General features: G+C 43.4%; 1 protein-coding gene across 2 annotated transcripts in view; it reads left to right on the top strand.

Annotated features, from left to right (window-relative positions):
- LOC129834678 (carbohydrate sulfotransferase 8-like) overlaps nucleotides 1-27350 on the top strand; it is a 223781-nt gene that overhangs the window by 34505 nt on the left and 161926 nt on the right. Inside the window, exons 2-3 of one of the 2 annotated variants that reach the window (XM_055899889.1) lie at nucleotides 10699-10758; nucleotides 20236-20441. In XM_055899889.1, the coding sequence (XP_055755864.1) occupies nucleotides 20267-20441 (175 nt within the window). In that variant the 5' untranslated portion in view covers nucleotides 10699-10758; nucleotides 20236-20266. The remainder of the gene's footprint in view (nucleotides 1-10698; nucleotides 10759-20235; nucleotides 20442-27350) is intronic. The other variant, XM_055899890.1, reaches the window with a different exon arrangement.

Here is a 27350-nt window from a genome sequence, read left to right as displayed (position 1 = left end):
TAATGTGTATGTTGATTTTACTTTCATGATGTGTAACTTTTCGGAAGGCTGAATAAGAGGTGCGTCTTTATTGGAACAATATCACTTATGGGGTGATACAGTACTACCAGCTAATTCCCATGGTCCTCTTTGGGCTAGGTGGGGCGCTAGTGACCCACCTCGACAATATCCAGTGAAATTGCAGAGCACGAAATACAAAATACAAAAATCGTAATATTAAACATTCATGAAAATACAAGCGTCATACATCATTTAAAAGCTTAACTTCTTGTTAATCCAACCCCTTTGTCAGATTTCAAAAAGGCTTTACGGCGAAAGCATACCATGCGATTATCTAAGGACAGCGCCCCGCATACAAAAGCATTAAAAACATTTTCCAAACCAGCAGAGGCGTCATAAAAGTAAGAAATAGCGATAAAATAAATCACGTATCTTTGAAGATCTTCCTCTGTTTGCAATCCCAAGGGTCCCAGCTACACAACAAATGGTTGTTTTGTTCGATAAGGTCCTTCATTATATCCCAAAAACGTCAGTTTAGTTGGCGCGTTTGATTCAGTAATCCACCCGTTCCACTCATTCAACATTCAGCATATAAAGGAATCCCAAAAGTTACCAATAAACTTTGTCCAAACAAGTCAAACAACGTTTCTAATCACCCTCAGGTACCCTAATATGTAAATAAATAATACAATTTAACTTCTTCTGGCTGCAGGGGCAGTATTGAGTAGCTTGGATGAAAGGTGCACAGAGGTGCCCAGAGTAAACGGCCTGCTCCTCAGTCATAGTTCCTAATATATGCATATTATTATTAGTATTGGATAGAAAACACTCTGAAGTTTCTAAACCTGTTTGAATTATGTCTGTGAGTATAACAGAACTCATATGGCAGGCAAAAACCTGAGAAAAAATCCAAACAGGAAGTGGAAACTCTGAGGCTGGTAGAAGTTCAACCAAGCTCCTATTCAAATCACAGCGAGATATGGATGAGTTTTCACTTCCTATGGCTTCCACTAGATGTCAACAGTCTGTAGAACTGTGTCTGATGACTCTACTGTGAAGGGGTGGCGGATGAGAGGAGAATTAGTCAGGTCTGCCACGAGGTGACCATTCTTTGACCATGCGCGTTCACATGAGGGGGAACTCCGTTCCATCGCTCATCTGAAGTCACTGTAATTCTCCGGTTGGAACGTTATTCAAGATTTTTGTTAAAAACATTCTAAAGATTGATTCAATACATCATTTGACATGTTTCTACGGACTGTTACGGAACTTTTTTACATTTTGTCAGGTTTTAGTGAACGTGCTTCGGTGACGTTGGATTTGTATACCAAACACCTAACAAAAATAGCTATTTGGACATAAATGATGGACATTACCGAAAAAAACGAACATTTCTTGTGGGAGTCCTGGGAGTGCATTCCAACAAAGATCAGCAAAGGTAAGTGAAGATTTATAATGCTTTTTATGAGTTTTGTTGACTGCACAATTTGGGCGGGTAACTGTATGGCTTGCTTTTGTGGCTGAACGCTGTTTTCAGATTATTGAATATTGTGTTTTGCTGTAAAGCTTTTTGAAATTTGACACAGCGGTTGCATTAAGAACAAGTGTATCTTTAATTCTATGTAAGACATGTATCTTTCATCAAAGTTGATGAGTATTTCTGTTATTTGACGTGGCTCTCTGAAATTTCTCCGGATATTTTGGAAGCATTTCTGAACATAGCGCCAATGTAAACGGAGGTTTTTTGATATAAATATGATCTTAATCGAACAAGACATATATGTATTGTGTAATATGAAGTCCTATGAGTGTCATCTGATGAAGATCATCAAAGGTTAGTGATTAATTTTATCTCTTTGTGTTTTTTGTGACTCCTCTCTTTGGCTGGAAAAATGGCTGAATTCTTCTGTGAGTTAGTGGTGACCTAACATAATCGTTTGTGGTGCTTTCGCTGAAAAGCCTATTTGAAATTGGACACTTTGGTGGGATTAACAACAAGATTACCTTTAAAATGGTATAAGACACATGTATGTTTGAGGAATTTTAATTATGAGATTTCTTTTGTTTGAATTTGGCGCCCTGCACTTTCACTGGCTGTTGTCATATCGATCCCATTTCCTGGAATTGCAGCCATAAGAAGTTAAGACGGAATATAGTATGTTCAATACCGGAGATAAATAACGAAGTGCACGCCCTCATCCACAAGCACCACAAGACTTCAGTCAAAAATGAGAGCCACCTTGAAAAACTACAATTACTAACAAATTTTTCAAAAAACAAGCCTGAAACTCTTTCTAAAGATCAAATCAAAATCAAAATCAAATCAAATGTATTTATATAGCCCTTCTTACATCAGCTGATATCTCAAAGTGCTGTACAGAAACCCAGCCTAAAACCCCAAACAGCAAGCAATTTAGGTGTAGAAGCACAGTGGCTAGGAAAAACTCCCTAGAAAGGCAAAAACCCAGGAAGAAACCTAGAGAGGAACCAGGCTATGAGGGGTGGCCAGTCCTCTTTTGGCTGTGCCGGTTGGAGATTATAACAGAACATGGCCAAGATGTTCAAATGTTGATAAATGACCAGCATGTTCAAATAATAATAATCACAGCAGTTGCCGAGGGTGCAACAGGTCAGCACCTCAGGACTAAATGTCAGTTGGCTTTTCATAGCCGATCATTGAGAGTACCTCTACCGCTCCTGCTGTCTCTAGAGAGTTGAAAACAGCAGGTCTGGGACAGGTAGCACGTCCGGTGAACAGGTCAGGGTTCCATAGCCGCAGGCAGAACAGTTGAAACTGGAGCAGCAGCACGGGCAGGTGGACTGGGGACAGCAAGGAGTCATCATGCCAGGTAGTCCTGAGGCATGGTCCTCGGGCTCAGGTCCCCTGAGAGAGAGAAAGAAAAAAAGAGAGAAATAAAGAATTAGAGAGATTATACTTAAATTCACACAGGACACTGGAGAAATACTCCAGATATAAATGACTGACCCTAGCCCCCCGACATATACACTACTGCAGCATAAATACTGGAGGCTGAGACAGGAGGTGTCAAGAGACACTGTGGCCCCATCCGATGATACCCCCGGACAGGGCCAAACAGGCAGGATATAACCCCACCCACTTTGCCAAAGCACAACCCCCACACCACTAGAGGGATATCTTCAACCACCAACTTACCATCCTGAGACAAGGCCGAGTATAGCCCACAAAGATCTCTGCCACGGCACAACCCAAGGGAGGGCGCCAACCCAGACAGGAAGACCACGTCAGTGACTCAACCCACTCAAGTGACACACCCCTCCTAGGGACGGCTTGGAAGAGCACCAGTAAGCCAGTGACTCGGCCACTGTAATAGGGTTAGAGGCAGAGAATCCCAGTGGAGAGAGGGGAACCGGCTAGGCAGAGACAGCAAGGGCGGTTCGTTGCTCCAGTGCCTTTCCGTTCACCTTCACACTCCTGGGCCAGACTACACTCAGTGATATGACCTACTGAAGAGATGAGTCTTCAATAAAGACTTAAAGGTTGAGACCGAGTCTGCGTCGCTCACATGGGTAGGCAGACCATTCCATAAAAATTGAGCTCTATAGGAGAAAGCCCTGCCTCCAGCTGTTTGCTTAGAAATTCTAGGGACAATTAGGAGGCCTGCGTATTGTGACCGTAGCGTACGTGTAGGTATGTACGGCAGGACCAAATCAGAAAGATAGGTAGGAGCAAGCCCATGTAATGCTTTGTAGGTTATTAGTAAAACCTTGAAATCAGCCCTTGCCTTAACAGGAAGCCAAGTGTAGGAAGGCTAGCACTGGAGTAATATGATCACATTTTTTGGTTCTAGTTAGGATTCTAGCAGCCGTATTTAGCACTAACTGAAGTTTCTTAGTGCTCTATCCGGGTAGCCGGAAAGTAGAGCATTGCAGTAGTCTAACCTAGAAGTAACAAAAGCATAGAGAAATTTTTCTGCATCAGTTTTGGACAGAAAATTTCTGATCTTTGCAATGTTACGCAGATGGAAAAAAAGCTGTCCTTGAAACAATCTTGATATGTTTGTCAAAAGAGAGAGCAGGGTCCAGAGTAACGCCGAGGTCCTTCACAGTTTTATTTGAGACGACTGAACAACCATCAAAATTAATTGTCAGATTTGTTTCTTGGGACCTAGAACAAGCATCTCTGTTTTGTCCGAGTTTGGAAGTAGAAAGTTTGCAGCCATCCATTTCCTTATGTCTGAAACACAGGCTTCCAGCGAGGGCAATTTTGGGGCTTCACCATGTTTCATTGAAAGGTACAGCTGTGTGTCATCCGCATAGCAGTGAAAATTAACATTATGTTTTCGAATGACATCCCCAAGAGGTAAAATATATAGTGAAAACAATAGTGGTCCTAAAACGGAACCTTGAAGAACACCGACATTTACAGTTGATTTGTCAGAGAACACACCATTCACAGAGACAAACTGATATCTTTCCGACAGATAAGATCTAAACCAGGCCAGAACTTGTCTGTGAAGACCAATTTGGGTTTCCAATCTCTCCAAAAGAATGTGGTGATCGATGGTATCAAAAGCAGCACTAAGGTCTAGGAGCACGAGGACAGATGCAGAGCCTCGGTCTGACACCATTAAAAGGTAATTTACCACTTTCACAAGTGCAGTCTCAGTGCTATGATGGGGTCTAAAACCAGACTGAAGCATTTCGTATACATTGTTTGTCTTCAGGAAGGCAGTGAGTTGCTGCGCAACAGCTTTTTCTAAAAAGTTTGTGAGTAATGGGATATTCGATATAGGCTGATAGTTTTTTTTATATTGTCTGGGTCAAGGTTTGGCTTTTTCAAGAGAGGCTTTATTACTGCCACTTTTAGTGAGTTTGATACACATCCGGTGGATAGAGTGCCGTTTATTATGTTCAACATAGGAGGGCCAAGCACAGGAAGCAGCTCTTTCAGTAGATTAGTTGGAATAGGGTCCAGTATGCAGCTTGAAAGTTTAGAGGCCATGATTATTTTCATCATTGTGTCAAGAGATATAGTACTAAAACACTTGAGTGTCTCCCTTGATCCTAGGTCCTGGCAGAGTTGTGCAGACTCAGGACAACTGAGCTTTGGAGGAATAAGCAGATTTAAAGAGGAGTCCATAATTTGCTTTCTAATGATCATGATATTTTCCTCAAAGAAGTTCATGAATTTATTACTGCTGAAGTGAAAGCCATCCTCTATTGGGGAATGCTGCTTCTTAGTTAGCTTTGCGACAGTATCAAAAATACATTTCGGATTGTTCTTATTTTCCTCAATTAGGTTCGAAAAATAGGATGATCGAGCAGCAGTGAGGGCTCTTCGATAATGTTAACTGAGATTTTTGGATATAAATATGAACTTTATTGAACAAAACATACATGTATTATGTAACATAAAGTCCTATGAGTATCATCTGATGAAGATCATCAAAGGTTAGTGATTCATTTTATCTCTTTTTCTGCTTTTTGTGACTCCTCTCTTTGGCTGGAAAAATGGCGGTGTTTTTCTGTGACTAGGTGCTGACCTAACATAATCGCATGGTATGCATTTGTCTTAAAGCTTTTTTGAAATCGGACACTGTGGTGGGATTAACAACAAGATTACCTTTAAAATGGTGTATAATACTTGTATGTTTGAGGAATTTTAATTATGAGATTTCTGTTGTTTGAATTTGGCGCCCTGCACTTTCACTGGCTGTTGTCAAATCGATCCCGTTAACGGGAATTCATCCGTAAGAATTAACCTCTTGAATATTGTCTGTGAGTATAACAAAACTGATTCTGCAGGCAAAAACCTGAGAAAATCTAACCCGGAAGGGATTTTTTATTTTTTAAATCTGTGTTTCCTGGCCCGTCTTTCTTCCATTTAAAAGGGTATCAACCAGATTCCTTTTCCAATGGCTTCCTCAGGCTGTGACCAGGCTTTAGACATAGTTTCAGGCTTTTATTTTGAAAATTAGCGAGATTTTTCAAAACTAGTCAGGTGTCCTCTGATTAGTTCCTGCGTGCGAAAGGTAGCGCTCCATTTTCTTTTTCTCTCTTATTGAATAGGTTACGGTCCGGTGGAAATATTATCGATTATGTTTGTTAAAAACAACCTGAGGATTGATTATAAAAAACATTTGACATGTTTCTACGACCATTACGTATACTTTTTGGAATTTTTGTCAAACGGAACGAGGCTTTGGTTTTCTGAACATAACGCGCAACCCAAATGGCGTTTTTTTGTTATCTAAGTAATATTTATCGAACAAAAATAACATTTGTTGTGTAACTGGGAGTCTTGTGAGTGCAAACATCCGAAGATTATCAAAGGTAAGCGATTCATTTTATTGCTTTTCTGACTTTCGTGACCAAGCTAACGAAGCTTATATAAGGCTAACTGTTCTAGCATTCAATGATACACTCACAAAAGCTTGGATTGCTTTCGCTGCAAAGCATATTTTCACAATCTGACACGATAGGTGGATTAACAACAAGCTAAACTGTGTTTTGGTATATTTCACTTGTGATTGCATGATTATAAATATTTTTAGTCATATTTTTGAATCTGAGACGTTTGGGAATTTTCTTCTGCCTTTCAGGACCGGAACGAGGCTGTAGTTTTCTGAACATAACGCGCAACCCAAATGGCGTTTTTTTGTTATAAAAGTAATATTTATCAAACAAAAAGAAAATGTATTGCGTAACTGGGAGTCTCGTGAGTGAAAACATCCGAAGATTATCAAAGGTAAGCGATTAATTTTATTGCTTTTCTGACTTTCGTGACCATGCTAATTTGGGGCTAACTGTTCAAGCATTGATTGATACACTCACAAAAGCTTGGATTTCTTTCGCTGTAAAGCATATTTTCAAAATCTGACACGATAGGTGGATTAATAACAAGCTAAGCTGTGTTTTGGTATATTTCACTTGTGATTGCATGATTATAAATATTTTTAGTAATATTTTGCGCCCTGCAATTCAGCGGTTGTTTAGGAAAATGATCCCCTAAAAGGGATCCGTAGCGCAGAGAAGTTAAGCCTGATGAATTTACTGTGTTAAATGAGGCCTCACCTCCTGGTTACACTAGTGACCATCTCCCCCGCGCATCCCCAAAGGCGGAGGTTGCTAACATTTACAATAGCAAATTTCAGTTTACAAAAAAATCCCCAACGTTTTTGTCTTTTGAGAAATCTATGCAGCCTACTCAATCACTTTTTATAGCTACTGTTTACAGGCCTCCTGGGCCATATACAGCGTTCCTGACTGAGTTCCCTGAATTCCTATCGGACGTTGTAGTCATAGCAGATAATATTCACATTTTTGGTGACTTTAATATTCACATGGAAAAGTCCACAGACCCACTCCAAAAGGCTTTTGGAGCCATCATCGACTCAGTGGGTTTTGTCCAACATGTCTCCGGATCTACTCACTACCACAGTCAGACTCTGGAACTAGTTTTGTCCCATGGAATAAATGTTGTGGATCTTAATATATTTTTCCTCAAAATCCTGGACTATCGGACCATCATTTTATTACGTTTGCAATCGCAACAAATAAATCTGCTCAGACCCCAACCAAGGAGCATCAAAAGTCGTGCTATAAATCCTCAGACAACCCAAAGATTCCTTGATGCCCTTCCAGACTCCCTCTGCCTACCCACCTACCCTATTTTGAGATGTGAGGTATCACGATCTCTTTCAATAATGGCAGGAATGGAGGAGGTCTTTATTCTAGTGAGATTGCTAAGGCGAACACCGCCATGTTTAGTTTTGCCCAACCTAGCTCGAGGCACAGACATGGTCTCAATGGGGATAGCTGAGCTGACTACACTGACTGTGCTAGTGGCAGACTCCACTAAGCTGACATGCTGGCTAACCCTATTTCATTGTGGAGCTAGGGGAGTTAGTCTATGTTCGTAGATAAGATGAGAGCACCCCTCCAGCTAGGATGGAGTCCGTCACTCCTCAACAGGCCAGGCTTGGCCCTGTTTGTGGGTGAGTCCCAGAAAGAGGGCCAATTATCTACAAATTCTATCTTTTGGGAGGGGCAGAAAACAGTTTTCAACCAGGGATTGAGTAGTGAGACTCTGCTGTAGAGCTCATCACTCCCCCTAACTGGGAGGGGGCCAGAGACAATTACTCGATGCCGACACATCTTTCTAGCTGATTTACACGCTGAAGCTATGTTGCGCTTGGTGACCTCTGACGGTTTCATAAAGACTGTTGACATCTAGTGGAAGCCGTAGGAACTGCAATATGGGAGGAATTCCTTTGAATATCCCATAAACAAGCATTTGAATGGGTGGTGACCTCAACAACAAAAACATTTCTGGATGGATTCTCCTCGGGTTTTTGCCTGCCATATCAGTTCTATTATACTCATATACATTATTGTAACAGTTGTGGAAACCTCAGAGTGTGTTCTATTCAATGCTACCAATTATATGCATATCCTAGCTTCTGGGCCTGAGTAACAGGCAGTTTACTTTGGGCACGTCAGTCATCCGAACTTCCGAATACTGCTCCCTAGCCTTAAGAAGTTAATTAATGGGTCCGTGGTAACATTAAGTATTAGAAATATACAATATCTTCTTGTTAAAGAGCACTTGTAAGTTACACTCTATGCACTCAGGTGTTGGAGAGGACTTGACGAGATGTGTCTCCCAGTGGGCATTGGCGTTTGCGTGACTAGTTGTGTGCACTCAGAATTATATTGACTCACCCTGTTAACATACACCTTTCAAATTGTGCAGAGTGTCCAGCAAGAAGCCACACATCGAACTAATAACATGTCTGCCTCTCTGCAACCAATCTTTCTCTGCCAATTGGAGGCTGGAAAATAAAAGCATTCTAGTGTTTTACTTTCAAAGTGTTGCTTTTGACTTGTTGACTACTATTCTAGCTCTGTACCAAGCAAGCTGAAATATAAAAGTACAGATAAATAACCTGACTTGAGATGTAGCACTGAAACTGGAATGGACTAGTCTTTTCCTGTGTCCTTCTCCAACTGTCCAACTGTATCAACACAACATGTAATTCTCCTCTTCATATTTCATATAATTGCATCGAAATTTGCTAAATCCACCCACATGGATTTCAACTTGTGGAGGCATCTTTTTGCCAGCATGGTTGGCAGCATGTGTATGGCAGACTATTTTTTGTTGCCTGAGTGCATACCAGTAGCTTCACGTTTCTTTTGTTCTTTATTTGTTTTGTTTTTGGTGAGTTTCGATTTATTAAAATGATGTGGAACTCTACTCACGCTGCGCCTTGGTCTCCTCTTTACGACGAACGTGATAGACAGATCTGTACTGTGTTTAGTTACTTTGGGTATATTGGAGCTACAATGTAATGTGTCTCCAGTATGTAGTGCCGTGAATTCTTTTTTTCCCCCTTTCAGATTTTTGCGTATTTTTGATACTGAATGTTATCAGATCTTCAACCAAAACCTAATATTAGATAAAGGGAACCTGAGTGAATAAATAACAACAAAAAATGTACACTTATTTGATTTATTTAATTAACAAAGTTATGCAACACCCAATACCCCTATGTGAAAAGTAATTGCCCCCTGGTTTTCCACCTTTAGCTGTGATGATTGCAACCAAATGCTTCCTGTAGTTGTTGATCAGTCTCTCATATCGCAGTGGAGGAATTTTGGCCCACTCTGTATATTACGCTCATATTACGCTGATGTAATTCATTCAAACCGACAAACCAACAAAATTTGATGCAACATCAAACAAAGTGCTAGTATCTCTCAGGACTTCCTGTTTTTGGCCTTGCTTATTAATGAGGTTTAGATATAGCCCCTTCACAGCTAATGAAAGACACATATTTTGTGTAATATATGCATGCACAGCTTCCAAGGTCTTAGTCAGACTTTAGTGCAATATGAGTTTCTACGATCTATTCTGATGTGGCTTCATATTATAGCATTATGTATACACTTTAATATGGGTTGCTGATTGAATACAACTGTGAAGGAAAAGCAGTGTTTAATTAAACTGTAATTAGCATTATTGTGTTTGGCGCTGCAATTATTTGATTGAATGTGAAGAGCGTAATTCAGTAAAGGACAGTACAAAAGAGCACAGCTTAGATGACTCCTCTGCATTAGGTTTCAGGTAGGTGATAGAGTTATACCTCTCTTTTTCTCTTTCTTCTCTCTCTCTCTCTCTCTTCCTCTTTCTTTCTTTCTTTCTCTCTCTCTTTCTCTCTCTCTCTATGAACCTAACCTTTTGTATTTGAATTAGTATCTTGAGTGAGCAGAGACAATACGGACAATATGGCTAAAGCAGCTTCTGTTATGTTGTTAATTAGTTATTCTATGTTATGTCAGACCTAATTTGTTAGAGTGGAAAGAAACAATCCTTAGACCCACATCTCAAATCTGAGTAATAGAACAGTGGTAGGCCTATCCATCTCATGCATTCTAAAAGCACAGACAGTGAATGAATGAATTTGATCCTATTGATACCTTCATAAAAATTTGCCAGAGCCTAATACTTAAACAACATTTTAGACACTTCCATGTTGCCCTTGGATCTCCATTCAACTTCCTGGTTTAGGTTTAACTAACTTTATTTTTCAAGGATTTAAAATGGTTCCTGCCTTGTCTGTCTGTAAAACATTAAGCATTGATTAAAGGGGAGGGACGGGAGGTCAGTACAGACTCATCTCTATTGATCAGTATGTGTGTTTACCCATGCAGGAAAACAGACTTTGTGGGAGTATACATTGGACCCAGGAAGACCAGGAACAACGGTTTCAGGTACAGTTGAAGTTTGAATGTCAAATTAACTCATTGTCAATGTGTATGGTATGATGCAATTTAATACTAGTATCATTAACTCGTCATCTACAGTGTAGATTCTACACACGAACAGTTATCATGACTGAAAGACAACTGTTTGCTAAAGAACAGATGGCTATTATACACTGCTCAAAAAAATAAAGGGAACACTTAAACAACACAATGTAACTCCAAGTCAATCACACTTCTGTGAAATCAAACTGTCCACTTAGGAAGCAACACTGATTGACAATAAATGTCACATGCTGTTGTGCAAATGGAATAGACAAAAGGTGGAAATTATAGGCAATTAGCAAGACACCCCCCAAAACAGGAGTGATTCTGCAGGTGGTGACTACAGACCACTTCTCAGTTCCTATGCTTCCTGGCTGATGTTTTGGTCACTTTTGAATGCTGGCGGTGCTCTCACTCTAGTGGTAGCATGAGGCGGAGTCTACAACCCACACAAGTGGCTCAGGTAGTGCAGTTCATCCAGGATGGCACATCAATGCGAACTGTGGCAAAAAGGTTTGCTGTGTCTGTCAGCGTAGTGTCCAGAGCATGCAGGCGCTACCAGGAGACAGGCCAGTACATCAGGAGACGTGGAGGAGGCCGTAGGAGGGCAACAACCCAGCAGCAGGACCGCTACCTCCGCCTTTGTGCAAGGAGGTGCACTGCCAGCGCCCTGCAAAATGACCTCCAGCAGGCCACAAATGTGCATGTGTCTGCTCAAACGGTCAGAAACAGACTCCATGAGGGTGGTATGAGGGCCCGACGTCCACAGGTGGGGGTTGTGCTTACAGCCCAACACCGTGCAGGACGTTTGGCATTTGCCAGAGAACACCAAGATTGGCAAATTCGCCACTGGCGCCCTGTGCTCTTCACAGATGAAAGCAGGTTCACTCTGAGCACATGAGCACATGTGACAGAGTCTGGAGACGCCGTGGAGAACGTTCTGCTGCCTGCAACATCCTCCAGCATGACCGGTTTGGCGATGGGTCAGTCATGGTGTGGGGTGGCATTTCTTTGTGGGGCCGCACAGCCCTGCATGTGCTCGCCAGAGGTAGCCTGACTGCCATTAGGTACCGAGATGAGATCCTCAGACCCCTTGTGAGACCATATGCTGACACATGCACATTTGTGGCCTGCTGGAGGTCATTTTGCAGGGCTCTGGCAGTGCACCTCCTTGCACTAAGGCGGAGGTAGCGGTCCTGCTGCTGGGTTGTTGCCCTCCTACGGCCTCCTCCACGTCTCCTGATGTACTGGCCTGTCTCCTGGTAGCGCCTGCATGCTCTGGACACTACGCTGACAGACACAGCAAACCTTTTTGCCACAGTTCGCATTGATGTGCCATCCTGGATGAACTGCACTACCTGAGCCACTTGTCTGGGTTGTAGACTCCGTCTCATGCTACCACTAGAGTGAGAACACCGCCAGCATTCAAAAGTGACCAAAACATCAGCCAGGAAGCATAGGAACTGAGAAGTGGTCTGTGGTCACCACCTGCAGAATCACTCCTGTTTTGGGGGGTGTCTTGCTAATTGCCTATAATTTCCACCTTTTGTCTATTCCATTTGCACAACAGCATGTGACATTTATTGTCAATCAGTGTTGCTTCCTAAGTGGACAGTTTGATTTCACAGAAGTGTGATTGACTTGGAGTTACATTGTGTTGTTTAAGTGTTCCCTTTATTTTTTTGAGCAGTGTAGTTTAAAAAAATATATATATATATACAACTCCCGTACGGGCTCGGGAGAGATGAAGGTCGAGAGCCATGCGTCCTCCGAAACATAACCCAACCAAGCTGCTGCTTCTTTAACACAGCGCGCATCCAACCCGGAAGCCAGCCGCACCAATGTGTCGGAGGAAACACCGTACACCTAGCGACCTGGTCAGCGTGCACTGCGCCCAGTCCGCCACAGGAGTGGCTAGTGAGCGATGAGACAAGGATATCCCTATCAGCCAAACCCTCCCTAACGTCGCTAGGCCAATTGTGCGTCGCCCCATGGACCTCCCGGTCACGGCCGGCTGCGACAGATCCTGGGCTCGAACACAGAGTCTCTGATGGCACTGCTAGCACTGCGATGCAGTGCCTTAGACCACTGCGCCACCCGGGAGGCCCTGGCTATTATAGTTTTAAGGACCAACACTGGACAATTACTTGGTAACCACCTCCCTCAGTGACATCACGCTCAACACATCAACAGGTACATTACACTACTGTTCAAAAGTTTGGGGTCACTTAGAAATGTCCTTGTTTTTGAAAAAAAAGCATATTTTTTGTCCATTAAAATAACATAAAATTGATCAGAAATACAGTGTAGATGTTGTTAATGTTGTAATAATAATAGTTTTTACAAAATCTAAATTCTGTGGCTTCCATAGACTTGGGTGACTGATACACCCTGTTCACGACTGTGGTACTATTCAGTGTTTTATACTGTACTTATTTACTTGTATTCAGACTTTTTTTCAAACAGCATCTGAAAAAACACTAGGGCGACCCGCCCAAAACTATTGTATGCAGAAAGAACCCTGCTTTTGACCAGGGACCACAGGGCTAGGGTTAAAAGTAGTGCACTATATAGGGGATAGAATGCCATTTGGGACACACACATACTGTACTGAGAAACTGTTTCCTCAACAAACTTCCCTCTTCACTATTCTTCACTGCATCCCCATAATAATTCTATGAATGTCTTTCATTGGAGACTTTCACAATACCAGCTGCAACTCCTTTGCCCTCTCTAGCCTCATGCTGTGGTACTCTTTAATGAGCTCCCAGTAGCTGGTCTGCTGGGTTTCAGGCTGCTATAGCTGGAATATTACTCAAACGTGCTCATTAAATATAATTGTGCATTTTGCACAATATCGATACTGTATGTAAACCCAGATTAAGATTTTTTTTTACCATTGTCTTAACGAGATATTGTGTGTGTGTCATTTTTGCATGTAGCCCACTGTAGATGTTCTGCAGGTTGAGGTCAGGAAGTCAAATGGGCAAGTCATTATTATGAAGCCGAATATGAAGCTCTCTGGTCCGAACTTGTAATTATATGTAACAGCATTGACAATAGTCCAGTGATTGGACACAATAACACTATGGCTTTTCATTTATTGAATTAAGGATGTTTAAAAAGCATTCACAAAGTCCAAAGCTTCATATAGCAGTGTAGCTAGGACATTGGCACTCTCAGCCATGCTGTGTAATATATTCTGTCTTTTTACACCTGAACATGGGAACACTACTGCAGGGGCTGTCTGTATGTTAATAGCCTACCTGTGACTTCATCTGTAGCATTTGCTGTTATGCACCATAGAGAGAATAGCTACTCTAAAGGTGTTTGGGTGTTATGTGTGAGGGTGTTTGAGCATGTCTGTTTGCGTCTGAGCCGTCATCAGCCCTTTGTCTGAGTGTGTCTGGGTGTACGTGTCCCCTGCAGAGCCAGCCATGGGCAGCCAGGTCACTGTCACAGGGAGCAGGGGAATGTGTGAGGTGGCTGGGGGCCGCTGCCGGCTGAGGTGTGGGGCTGACTGTATGCTAGATGGGGGAAGTGTGGGATGTTACGTATGTCAGCGATATGAACAGAAAGAGAGCGAGACATTGCCACTATCAAAACTGTAGCCAATTGGATAACCGTAACAAAGGAGTGCAGAAACAGACCTATACTTCAGCTGTGCTTGATTGAACTTGCCGAGCACAATGGAAACAACATAATAGTCCCAAAAGTGCAAATATTTCCTACCTGGCAGCATCAGGCAGCCTCAGTCAGTTGCTCAGATTATTTGAAAGAAACAAATACCATCTGAACCCTGGTCTTTTCTACATAACAGAATAGCAGTCAGTTTGGTGGCTCATCTCATTTACTGATGGGTCATCTCCATCACAGCAGCAGAACGGATTACTCCTGACCACAGATCAGCCAGCTGCCATAAATAAGCTAATAATTAGCTCTGCGGTGAACAGGATTTTGCCTCCCATTTTACCCCTGTCAAACCCTGGGCTCAGGTAGTAATTGAATAGTGAATGGAATAGGGCCACCAACTGAATCTTTCTTTGTCCTTTTGTTATGGTGATAATCATTTCATTCTGACCATAAATCGTTTCTGGGCCACCTGTTTCATTATTGCCAAGGGAAGTTAGATATGCAGTAAGTTATACAGAACAGAACAGAATACACGTTTGTCATTGCAAGCTGTGCTACATTCAGTCCACATACAGTTTTTGTGTGTTTTTCCTGTAATCATACTTTAAAAGACCACAGTGCATACTAAATACTAATAGCTATATCCCATAAATGGGAATTGGGAATATGGTAAAAACATGAAACATTATCAGAATACATTTTACAAACATCCTTATGTGTTTGCTTAATGAATTCAGCAGAGGGATACATACACTTCCCTGCGTTTGATCCAGTTGATCAGAGGTTGTGTGTTCCCAGCAAAACAATAGATGCATATAAGAATGAGATATGCCTGGCTGATTGTACTGGCTGATTTATCCATGACTGAAGGCCAGCTAAAGTGGTCTGATATCTGATTGTACTGGCTGATTTATCCATGACTGAAGGCCAGCTAAAGTGGTCTGATATCTGATTGTACTGGCTGATTTATCCATGACTGAAGGCCAGCCAAAGTGGTCTGATATCTGATTGTACTGACTGATTTATCCATGACTGAAGGTCAGCTAAAGTGGTCTGATATCTGATTGTACTGGCTGATTTGTCCATGACTGAAGGCCAGCTAAAGTGGTCTGATATCTGATTGTACTGGCTGATTTATCCATGACTGAAGGCCAGCCAAAGTGGTCTGATATCTGATTGTACTGGCTGATTTATCCATGACTGAAGGCCAGCCAAAGTGGTTTGATATCTGATTGTACTGGCTGATTTATCCATGACTGAAGGCCAGCCAAAGTGGTCTGATATCTGATTGTACTGGCTGATTTATCCATGACTGAAGGCCAGCTAAAGTGGTTTGATATCTGAATGTACTGGCTGATTTATCCATGACTGAAGGCCAGCCAAAGTGGTTTGATATCTGATTGTACTGGCCGATTTATCCATGACTGAAGGCCAGCTAAAGTGGTTTGATATCTGATTGTACTGGCTGATTTATCCATGACTGAAGGCCAGCCAAAGTGGTCTGATATCTGATTGTACTGGCTGATTTATCCATGACTGAAGGCCAGCCAAAGTGGTTTGATATCTGATTGTACTGGCTGATTTATCCATGACTGAAGGCCAGCCAAAGTGGTTTGATATCTGATTGTACTGGCTGATTTATCCATGACTGAAGGCCAGCCAAAGTGGTTTGATATCTGATTGTACTGGCTGATTTATCCATGACTGAAGGCCAGCTAAAGTGGTTTGATATCTGATTGTACTGGCTGATTTATCCATGACTGTAGGCCAGCTAAAGTGGTTTGATATCTGATTGTACTGGCTGATTTATCCATGACTGAAGGCCAGCCAAAGTGGTCTGATATCTGATTGTACTGTCTGATTTATCCATGACTGAAGGCCAGCTAAAGTGGTTTGATATCTGATTGTACTGGCTGATTTATCCATGACTGAAGGCCAGCCAAAGTGGTTTGATATCTGATTGTACTGGCTGATTTATCCATGACTGAAGGCCAGCCAAAGTGGTTTGATATCTGATTGTACTGGCTGATTTATCCATGACTGAAGGCCAGCCAAAGTGGTTTGATATCTGATTGTACTGGCTGATTTATCCATGACTGAAGGCCAGCCAAAGTGGTTTGATATCTGATTGTACTGGCTGATTTATCCATGACTGAAGGCCAGCCAAGGTGGTTTGATATCTGATTGACTGCTATTGGTCTCCAAGGTTATTGTCACGTTCCTGACCTATTTCTGTTAGTTTGTTGTATGTGTTAGTTGGTCAGGACGTGAGTTTGGGTGAGCATTCTATGTTTTCTGTTTCTATGTTGGTTTATGGGTTGCCTGGTATGGCTCTTAATTAGAGGCAGGTGTTTGGCGTTCCTCTAATTAAGAGTCATATTTAGGTAGGTGTTTTCACAGTGTTCGTTGTGGGTGGTTGTCTCCTGTGTCTGTGTATGTCGTTGCGCCACACGGGACTGTTTTCGGTTTGTTTGTTTTTTCGGTTTATGTAGTCTGTTCCTGTTTCATGCGTTCTTCGTTATATGTAAGTTCTTATGTTCAGGTGCGTCTACGTCGTTTGTTGTTTTGTTAGTGTATAGTCGAGTTCGTGTTTTCTTTAATAAAATATGTCTTCAAACTCCGCTGCATATTGGTTCAATCCCTGCTCCTCCTCTTCTGATGAAGAGGAAGAGGAAAGCCATTACAGAACCACCCACCGATCCAGAACCAAGCGGCGCGAAGTCGAGCAGGATACTACACAGGAATCATGGACTTGGGAGGAAGTATTGGAAGGTAAAGGACACTGGGCTCACATTGGGGAATGTCGCCGCGCTCGTGAGGAGATGGAGGCAGCGAGAGCCCAAGAGCGGTGGTATGAGGAGGCAGCAAGGAGACGTGGCTGGAAGTCCGAGAGGAGACCCCAAAAATTTCTTGGGGGGGGGGGGTTAAGAGGTAGTGGGCCGAGGGCAGGTAGGAGACCTGCACCCACTTCCCAGGCTTACCGTGGAGAGCGGGAGTATGGGCAGGCGCCGTGTTACGCAGTAGAGCGCACGGTGTCTCCTGTACGAGTGCATAGCCCAGTGCAGGTTATTCCACCTCCCCGCACTGGTAGAGCTAGATTGGGCATTGAGCCAGGTGTCATGAGGCCGGCTCAACGCATCTGGTCTCCAGTGCGTCTCCTCGGGCCGGCTTACATGGCACCAGCCTTACGCATGGTGTTCCCGGTTCGCCTACATAGCCCGGTGCGGGTTATTCCACCTTCCCGCACTGGTCTGGCGACGGGGACCATTCAACCAGGTAAGGTTGGGCAGGCTCGGTGCTCAGTGGAGCCAGTACGCCTTCACGGTCCGGTATTTCCGGCACTACCTTCCCGCCCCAGCCCAGTAACCCCAGTGCCTACACTACACACCAGGCTTCCAGTGCGTTTCCAGAGCCCTGTTCCTCCTCCACGCACTCTCTCTATGGTGCGTGTCTCCAGCCCGGTGCCTCCAGTTCCGGCACCGCGCACTAAGCCACCTGTGCGTCTCCTAAGTCCTGTGCACACTGTTGTTTCTCCCCGCACTGGTCCTGAGGTGCGTGCCCTCAGTCCGGTACCACGCACCAGGCATATAGTGCGCTTCGAGAGGTCAGTGTGTCCTGTCCCTGCTCCCCGCACTAGGCTTGAAGTGCGTGTCCTCAGTCAGGTGCCTCCAGTTCCGGCACCACGCACCAAGCCTACAGTGCGTCTCAGCCGGCCAGAGTCTGCCGTCTGCCCAACGGCGCATGAACTGCCTGTCTGCCATGAGCCTGCAAAGCTGCCCGTCTGCCATGAGCCTACAGAGCCTTCCGCCAGACAGGAGCAGCCAGAGCCTTCCGCCAGACAGGAGCAGTCTGAGCCATCCGTCTCCGCAACGCCATCTGAGCCATCCGTCTCCCCAGCGCCGTCTGAGCCATCCGTCTCCCCAGCGCCGTCTGAGCCATCCGTCTCCCCAGCGCCGTCTGAGCCATCCGTCTCCCCAGCGCCGTCTGAGCCATCCGTCTCCCCAGCGCCGTCTGAGCCATCCGTCTGTCCCGAGCCATTAGAGCCGCCCGTCTGTCCCGAGCCGTCAGAGCCGAGAGTCAGCCAGGAGCCGCTAGAGCCAGTCGTCAGTCAGGATCTGCCAGAGCCGCCAACCAGTCAGGATCTGCCAGAGCCGCCAACCAGACAGGATCTGCCAGAGCCGCCAACCAGACAGGATCTGCCAGAGCCGCCAACCAGACAGGATCTGCCAGAGCCGCCAACCAGACAGGATCTGCCTGAGCCGTCAGCGAGCCATGAGCGGCCAGAGCCGTCAGCCAGCCATGAGCGTCGAGAGCCGTCAGCCAGCCATGAGCGTCGAGAGCCGTCAGCCAGCCATGAGCGTCCAGAGCCGTCAGCCAGTCATGAGCTGTCCCTTAGCCCAGAGCGGCTATTTACCCAGAACTGCCCCCAGTCCAGAGCTGTCTCTCTGTCCGGAGCTGCCTTTCAGTCCGGAGTTGCCCCTCTATCCTGAGCTACCTCTCTATCCTGAGCTACCTCTCTATCCTGAGCTACCTCTCTATCCTGATCTATCCCTCTGTCCTGAGCTATCCCTCTGTCCCGGTGCTGCCCCTGGTGTCGATGTTACCAAAAGGATTTAGTGGGGGTAAGATGAGGGTGGGCATTCATAGGGGGAGATGGAAGCTGGGATTGACTATGGTGGGGTGGGGACCTCGCCCGGAGCCTGAGCCACCACCGTGGTCAGATGCCCACCCAGACCCTCCCCTAGACTTTGTGCTGGTGCGCCCGGAGTTCGCACCTTATGGGGGGGGTTATGTCACGTTCCTGACCTATTTCTGTTAGTTTGTTGTATGTGTTAGTTGGTCAGGACGTGAGTTTGGGTGGGCATTCTATGTTTTCTGTTTCTATGTTGGTTTATGGGTTGCCTGGTATGGCTCTTAATTAGAGGAAGGTGTTTGGCGTTCCTCTAATTAAGAGTCATATTTAGGTAGGTGTTTTCACAGTGTTCGTTGTGGGTGGTTGTCTCCTGTGTCTGTGTATGTCGTTGCGCCACACGGGACTGTTTTCGGTTTGTTTGTTTTTTCGGTTTATGTAGTCTTCCTGTTTCATGCGTTCTTCGTTATATGTAAGTTCTTATGTTCAGGTGCGTCTACGTCGTTTGTTGTTTTGTTAGTGTATAGTCGAGTTCGTGTTTTCTTTAATAAAATATGTCTTCAAACTCCGCTGCATATTGGTTCAATCCCTGCTCCTCCTCTTCTGATGAAGAGGAAGAGGAAAGCCATTACAGTTATGACATCAATTAACTCATACGGGCTCATGAATTGTTTCTTATTTTCAATTATATGTGTTCATTATTTATATTTTTCTAGTCTCATTCTGTATATTTATAGACGCCGATGATGACCCCCTATTCACCAGTATCTAGTTAACTTGTTACCTGTTACACCTGTTACACACAGGTGTCATCTTCTTACGTGCGTGTCTCCACTTAATTTGTTTGTACAGCACTGATGAAGGCATAGCAACTGAAACGTATGCTCATTTTTATGTTTAGCACTTTGCACTTTCACCTTTTTGGATTATTTCGAGCACTGATTACATAAAGTATATATTTGCATCCCGCCTCCTTGGTTTTTTCCTTTTTATGGTTTGTTTCTATAGTTGTCGCTCAGTAAGGTGAACACAAACTGTTGAAGAACCATGATTAGCCTACCTATATTAATGTCATTATAACCTATTTAATCCTATGTCATGCTATGTCCTATATTGTGCTCCTATATCTTATGTCCTGTCCTATCTGCGTTGACTCTGTCCCTGTTCTCTCTCCGCAGGCAGCAGTCTGAGCTGAGGCAGGATAGCAGGATGCTGTGGGTGGAGTGTAGGATAGTGGACGCCCTGCGTGGGAGAAGACGGATGAGGGCCACGGCCGTCAAGCTGCCCTGCTCCTTCTGGTTCCTTCTGCTGTTCGGGGCCGGAGGCCTCGTCCTCTTCATACACCTCCAGGACCTCTCAGAGATGGTCCAGCAACAGGCTCCAGGTCAGTGGGAGATTCTACCCTATTCTACAGTCAGTTTCTACTGACCTGAAGCTGGAATGGGTTGATACTATCATCAGTACTGTATGTTGTGAAAGAAGAGTGACACACATACAAATAAACCCATATACATCTGTTCACATGCATGTACACATGTACTATACATACTGTTATTGTCAACCTGCTCCTCTATTGGATTAAAGTTTCATAAGAACCGTACCAAGTTTGCATACTGAAAAGGTGAAGCAACTGGTTATGAGTTATCATGAGACAATGCCAGGATGTCAACCGTAAATGAGGGCAATGTCCTTGGTGGTGCACTGTGAGGGCACCAGTGGTGAACACCTGCTACAGCACCACAGGACTGAGTCACACACTGAGAGATAGAGAGATATGGAGGGAGATGGGGAGAGAGCTGGGAGAGCGAGAGGGCTAGGATGTAGATAAGAGGGAGGGAGAGGGAGAGAGGGAGGGAGAGAGAGAGAGACTACACAAAGAGAGATGGAGAGATGGGGGAGGCTCTATGCACCGCTGTGTGTGGGTCTATCATGTGTCACCCGTGCTGTGTGTCATCATCAGTATCAGACAGGATGAGTACTGTGTCAGCCTCTCTATCAATAAGAGGTACTTACAGAGAGTGAGAACTCTCCTGGCTCTAATATTCCACTGTTAGATGCTCGTGCGGGTAATATCACACACACACACACACACACACACACACACACACACACACACACACACACACACACACACACACACACACACACACACACACACACACACACACACACACACACACACACACACACAGTGTTGAGTGTGTCTAACCTGGAAACTGCAGTGCTAGTGGGCCACACACATTGTAGAAATGGCAAGGTGTTTTGGCTTGTTTATTCAGAAGGAGCACCATGCCAAGTTTAATGTGTGTGGCATGGCCTTTTTTTATTGAGGATTTGTGTCTATGTGGGGTGGTCCTTTGTAGCTCAGTTGGTAGAGCATGGCGCTTGTAACCTAGAGTAGTGGGTTCAATTCCCAGGTCCACCCATACATTACATTTATGCACGCATGACTGTAATTTGCTTTGGATAAAAGTGTCTGCTAAATGGCATATATTATATTATTATGATAAGTACTTAATGAATTTGAAATAATTAAACTGCTAACATACTGTACTGTAATTGTATTGTACGAGTATCCATTTTCACAGCAAAAGCAAGCATGCAAGCACTATCCAGGCACTGATTTAGTTAGAAACAAACAATGCAAATTTCACAAATGATGTATGACACATGAAGTGTTACAATGAACATTCAGTGACTTCAGTATAGCTTACACCGCTGGAAAGATAATGCTGAACTGTATCTATGCCTTAAGCTATGATGCCTCACTTCGCCAGAAGCTCATCTCTAATAGTGTTGAGTTTTAATACATTGGATGTCAGCTTCTATCTATCTTCCTCTCTCCACTGCTCATCGTCTTTGTCTGGCTGTGGAGTGTAGTCATAGTCAGTGGAGTGCTTTGGTCCCCCATGGTTAAGATAACACTCACAATAGCCGAACAGGAACCAGCAGTTTAACAGGCTGGGCAACAGTCTCTCCTGATCACCACAATAACTGTTTAAGGGACAATCGAGGGGAAACCCACTAGCTACCATTCTCCTGGGGAAAAGACATGGCTCAAAGTCCTAGCAGCTAGCTGAGATAAATTGCTAAAACACATTTTGACCAGTGAGCGTTTTTCCAGCACTTAAAGCCTTGCTGTCACAGTGTGGGCCAACGGCTGAGAGGAAGGTCTAGATGTATGGTGATGTTCCAGTAAAGGCATGTGTCTTCACTCAAACACCAATAACACATTATTGCCATCTCATTGGAACAAACCCTATGGCAAAGCAAAGTCTAATTGCACTCTTACCATGCAAAGAAAATCCTACCCAACGTCCTTGACATCTTTAATGATCCATGGCTTGGCATCCACAGTGAGGAGTCGTGGTTGAAAAGCCATCTGCTTGGGGTGAAGACGATAGTGTCACTGTCTCTTTTATATGCAGCATGTCGCCAAGCAGTCAAAGAACACTTCACACATCACTGATGTGATGACATGGAGAACGAAAAATATGTACTAAGGTACGAGAGCCTGTGTGCGTGTGTGCGTGTGCGTGTGTGTGTGTGTGTGTGTGTGTGTGTGTGTGTGTTTTTCCTTAGATGTAGCCTAGTCTCGTTGGTGAAATATAAAACCTTTCTCTATATCAGTGGTATTCAAAGTTGGGGTCGGGGAACGGTAGTTAGGTCGCCCAAGATTTATACTGTATATATAGAGTATATTTAGTACTTAGTATTTGTTAGGATTCCCAGTTAGCTGCTTCCGAGGCAGGGCTACTCTTCCTGTGGTCCAAACAGGAAACAACATCACAAATAAAATACATAATATACATACATATACACAGCACTACATTTACATTACAATTTAGCCATTCAGCAGAAGCTCCCATCCAGAGCAACGTACAGCTAGTGCATTCATCTTAAGATAGCCAGGCGAGACAACCACATATTACAGTCATACCCCAACCACGTATCACATACATAATACAATGCAAAATACAATACAAATTTCATAAAATGTCTGTGTGTTTCTTCATGGCTGGTGTTCTTTTATCTGTTTTTTGAGTCTGGTTTAGTCATGGCTCTAACAGACGCCTCACAAGTCTTCAACTGGCAGCTTCATTAAATAGTACCCGCAAAACACCAGTCTCAACGTCAACAGTGAAGAGGCGAGTCCGGGATACTGGCCTTCTAGGCAGAGTTGCAAAGAAAAAGCCATATCTCAGACTGGCCAATAAAAAGAAAAGATTAAGATGGGCAAAAGAACACAGACACTGGACAGAGATATGGCTTTTTCTTTGCAACTCTGCCTAGAAGGCCATCATCCCGGAGTCGCCTCTTCACTGTTGACGTTGAGACTGGTGTTTTGTGGGTACTATTTTATGACCATTTTGAGCCTGTAATTGAACCCACAAATGCTGATGCTCCAGATACTCAACTAGTCTAAAGAAGGCCAGTCGTATTGCTTCTTTAATCAGAACACAGTTTTCAGCTGTGCTAATATAATTACAAAAGGGTTTTCTAATGATCAATTAGCCTTTTAAAATGATAAACTTTGATTAGCTAACACAACGTGCCATTGGAACACAGGAGTGATGGTTGCTGATAATGGGCCTCTGTACACCTATGTAGATATTTCATAAAAAATCAGCCGTTTCCAGCAACAATAGCAATTTACAACATTAACAATGTCTACACTGTATTTCTGATCAATTTTATGTTATTTTAATGGACAAAACATTTGCTTTTCTTTCAAAAACAAGGACATTTCTAAGTGACACCAAAATTTTGAACAGTAGTGTAGATTGTATTTTTGGGGGGAACAAAAAAATAAGAGTACAGATGGAACAATATACACGTTTTTTTGAGAATGACAATTTGAAAATGTATGTTTTCTTTTCATTTTGGTAAGAGATGAAAATGTAATGAATTTAAGGTTATTTGTTGATGTAAATCACATTTTACAGATTTTAAGGTAGTTTCATTAAATATGTGGTGGGTTGGGGTCACAATAAATTCTTGCAACAAAAATGGGGTGCCCAGAAATTATTTTTAGAGAAAATGGGGTCCCCCTTTAAAAAAGTTTGAATACCACTGCTCTATGATCTACAGTGGCTTACGAAAGCATTCACCCCCTTGGCATTTTTCCTATTTTGTTGACTTACAACCTGGAATTAAAATAGATTTTTGGGGGGTTTGTATCATTTGATTTACACAACATGCCTACCACTTTGAAGATGCAAAATATTTTTTATTGTGTAACAAACAGGGAAAAAAACAGAACTTGAGGGTGCATTACTATTCAACCCTCCAAAGTCAATATTTTGTAGAGCCACCTTTTGCAGAAATTACAGCTGCAAGTCTCTTGGGGTATGTCTCTATCATCTTGGCACATCTAGCCACTGGGATTTTTGCCCACTCTTCAAGTCAAAACTGCTCCAGCTCCAAGTTGGATGGGTTCCGCTGGTGTACAGCAATCTTTAAGTCATACTACAGATTCTCAAGTGAATTGAGGTCTGGGATTTGACTAGGCCATTCCAAGACATTTAAATGTTTCCCCTTAAACCACTTGAGTGTTGCTTTAGCAGTATGCTTAGGGTCATTGTCCTGCTGGAAGGTGAACCTCCATCCCAGTATCAAATCTCTGGGAGACTGAAACAGGTTTCCCTCAAGAATTTGAAAAAATGAAAAACATCGCCACAGCATGATGCTGCCACCAGCATGCTTCACTGTGGGGATGGTGTTCTCGGGGTGATGAGAGGTGTTGGGTTTGCAACATACATATTGTTTTCCTTGATGGCCAAAAAGCTACATTTTAGTCTCATCTGACCAGAGTACCTTCTTCCATATGTTTGGGAGTGTTTAGGGGCTTCATAGCAAAGGGGGTGAATACATATGTACGCACCACTTTTCTGTTTTTTATTTTTTATAATAAGTCATTTTTGTCATTTCACTTCACCTATTTGGACTATTTTGGGCATGTCCATTACATGAAATCCAAATAAAAATATATTTAAATTACAGGTTGTAATGCAAAAAAATAGGAAAAACGCCAAGGGGGATGAATATTTTGCAAGGCACTGTACCGGTGGACTGACTGTGGATGTATGTACAACTATCCTCTCATCTGGACCACAACAACCCTCCCTCCCTCCCTCCATCCCTCCCTCCATCTCTCCATCAATCCCTCTTCACATGGGGACCGCAAGGAACAGTGCATATTGTTTCAAGCTGGAAGTTAGAATTTGATCTCTCCCCACCAGAGGTCCAGTAATCCTTTAAGCCGTTATGTTTGCATAGTCTAATTTAGCCGTCTCTTAATGTAATTAAATTGTGCTGATGACCTAGCGTGGAGGGAGGGGCTGAGCAACAATATTTCCATGCAAATCCACTCCAATTGATGTTTGTGGAAAAAATGTATATTATATGACCTTATTATTTCCTCTCCATCCTTTGCCTGTCCACCTCACAAAGCTCCCTTAACAACACCAATTGTTCTAGAACTCTTTTCAGAGCATCCTGGTGCATTTCCTGTTTACAAACTTGTCATTGCAGTTGTGGAGGCCTTGGACAGAAGTCAATATTATATAATTCAGAGTTTGTACTCGATTAAAATACAGTCTCTCACAATTGATCTACCTTCATCCACTGCAGTGCAAATTCAATGCAGAGCTTTTTGGGAGGGAGAGAAGGAGATATTTGGCATCTCCACTGCAGCACAAAAATAATAATGAGATCATGTTTTTGGGGTAATTAGAATTAACAGGTGAGTTGGCTGAGCCACAGACGACAGACCGACAGACAGACATACAGAGTCTAGACGCCGCAGTCGCTGATTAAAGACGGCACTCTGCCACTTATTCAATATGACAAGGCCCTGGCCATCAGTGTCCCTAGTCATTCCCTTATCTGTCCGACACCAATCCTCCATTTCCTCTCCTCTGCTCTCCGTCTCGGGAAAGAGGCAGTCTCTCTCCTCTCGTCATGGGAGCACCAAATAATCAGGATGGGATTGGTTATCAAAGGCCTGGTAATGAGAAGCAACATGAATATACATGTCTAATATCGAGCCAAAACAGCCATCCATTCCCAGCACTCCCTCTCCCTAACCAACTGAAGAACATCCCTTTTTCCCCATCACCAAACCAACAGCAGAATACAAGAACGATTTCAAAAAGAATACTTATTTTTTTCAGTACAATTTCCCTTATGTTTTGTTTTGTTTTTTTGCATGAGAGTTTGATTAAAAAGTAATCAAAGGTAGAACAGCAGGTAAAGTAGGACTGGGAAGCAGTAGGTTCTGACAGCCACAAGGAAGGCACCACACAGAGCAGATTTAATAAGTACTGGAAGGGAGGGCCTGAGTTGCGTAGCAACCCTGATTTTTCCTCAGACGGGACTGTCTTCTTCTTATGAGGCTGTTGTTCTCCTCAAAGTTTAATTGCTGTCAGAAAGCTTGTCTTTACCGTAACACGCACTTCAGAAAGCTCACAGTGAGAACACTTGTCTTTACCACTGCATAGTCTCCAGAGTTCCTCCTAGTCAAAAGCGTGTGAGAGGAGCTCTCTGCAGCTAGCATCTCCCAGCAGGTTGGAGACAGGCTGTGAAAACCAGTCACAGACAGACAGACACATAAAGCGAGAGAGAGAGGGAGAGAGAGGGAGGAGAGGAGAGGAATAGACCTTATAATAGACACTGCTTTCACCAAGGAGACATCATGGGAAAGCAAAGTAGAGCTGTATATGGAAAACATGAATAATTCCAGTGTTCAAGGTCTCTACACCATTGCCTAGAATATCCTATTTTCTCTGCTGAACAGGGGAAATCATGAACTAAATAACATGTTGTTAGTGAGGACCATAAAAAAGTAGCTGCTAAATGTGACCCATATATTGCACTTTGCAAACAAAAGCTTTTGTTGTGTAAATGTTTCCACACTGATACTAACCTACTGTTTTTAAAATGAAGAAGATCTTGTTCGATATTATCAAAACATGCATGAGGAGCATTAAAATGACCTTGAAGCCTAGTTTCCATATTCATTTATTTTATTTATTTATTATTTTATTTCACCTTCATTTAACCAGGTAGGCTAGTTGAGAACAAGTTCTCATTTACAACTGCGACCTGGCCAAGATAAAGCAAAGCAGTCACGCCCTGACCTGTCACTGTCACGCCCTGACCTGAGATATCTCTGGTTTCTTTATATTTTTGTTAGGTCAGGGTGTGACTAGGGTGGGTCGTTAGTTTTTGTATTGTCTAGGGTTTTTTGTATGTCTAGGGTGGCCTGATATGGTTTCCAATCAGAGGCAGC

This window comes from Salvelinus fontinalis, chromosome 35 (assembly GCF_029448725.1).
Source record: "Salvelinus fontinalis isolate EN_2023a chromosome 35, ASM2944872v1, whole genome shotgun sequence".
Classification (NCBI taxonomy): Eukaryota; Metazoa; Chordata; class Actinopteri; order Salmoniformes; family Salmonidae; genus Salvelinus; species Salvelinus fontinalis.
The sequence above is the reverse complement of the archived record's forward strand: the minus strand, read 5'-3'. Positions and strand labels throughout refer to the sequence as shown.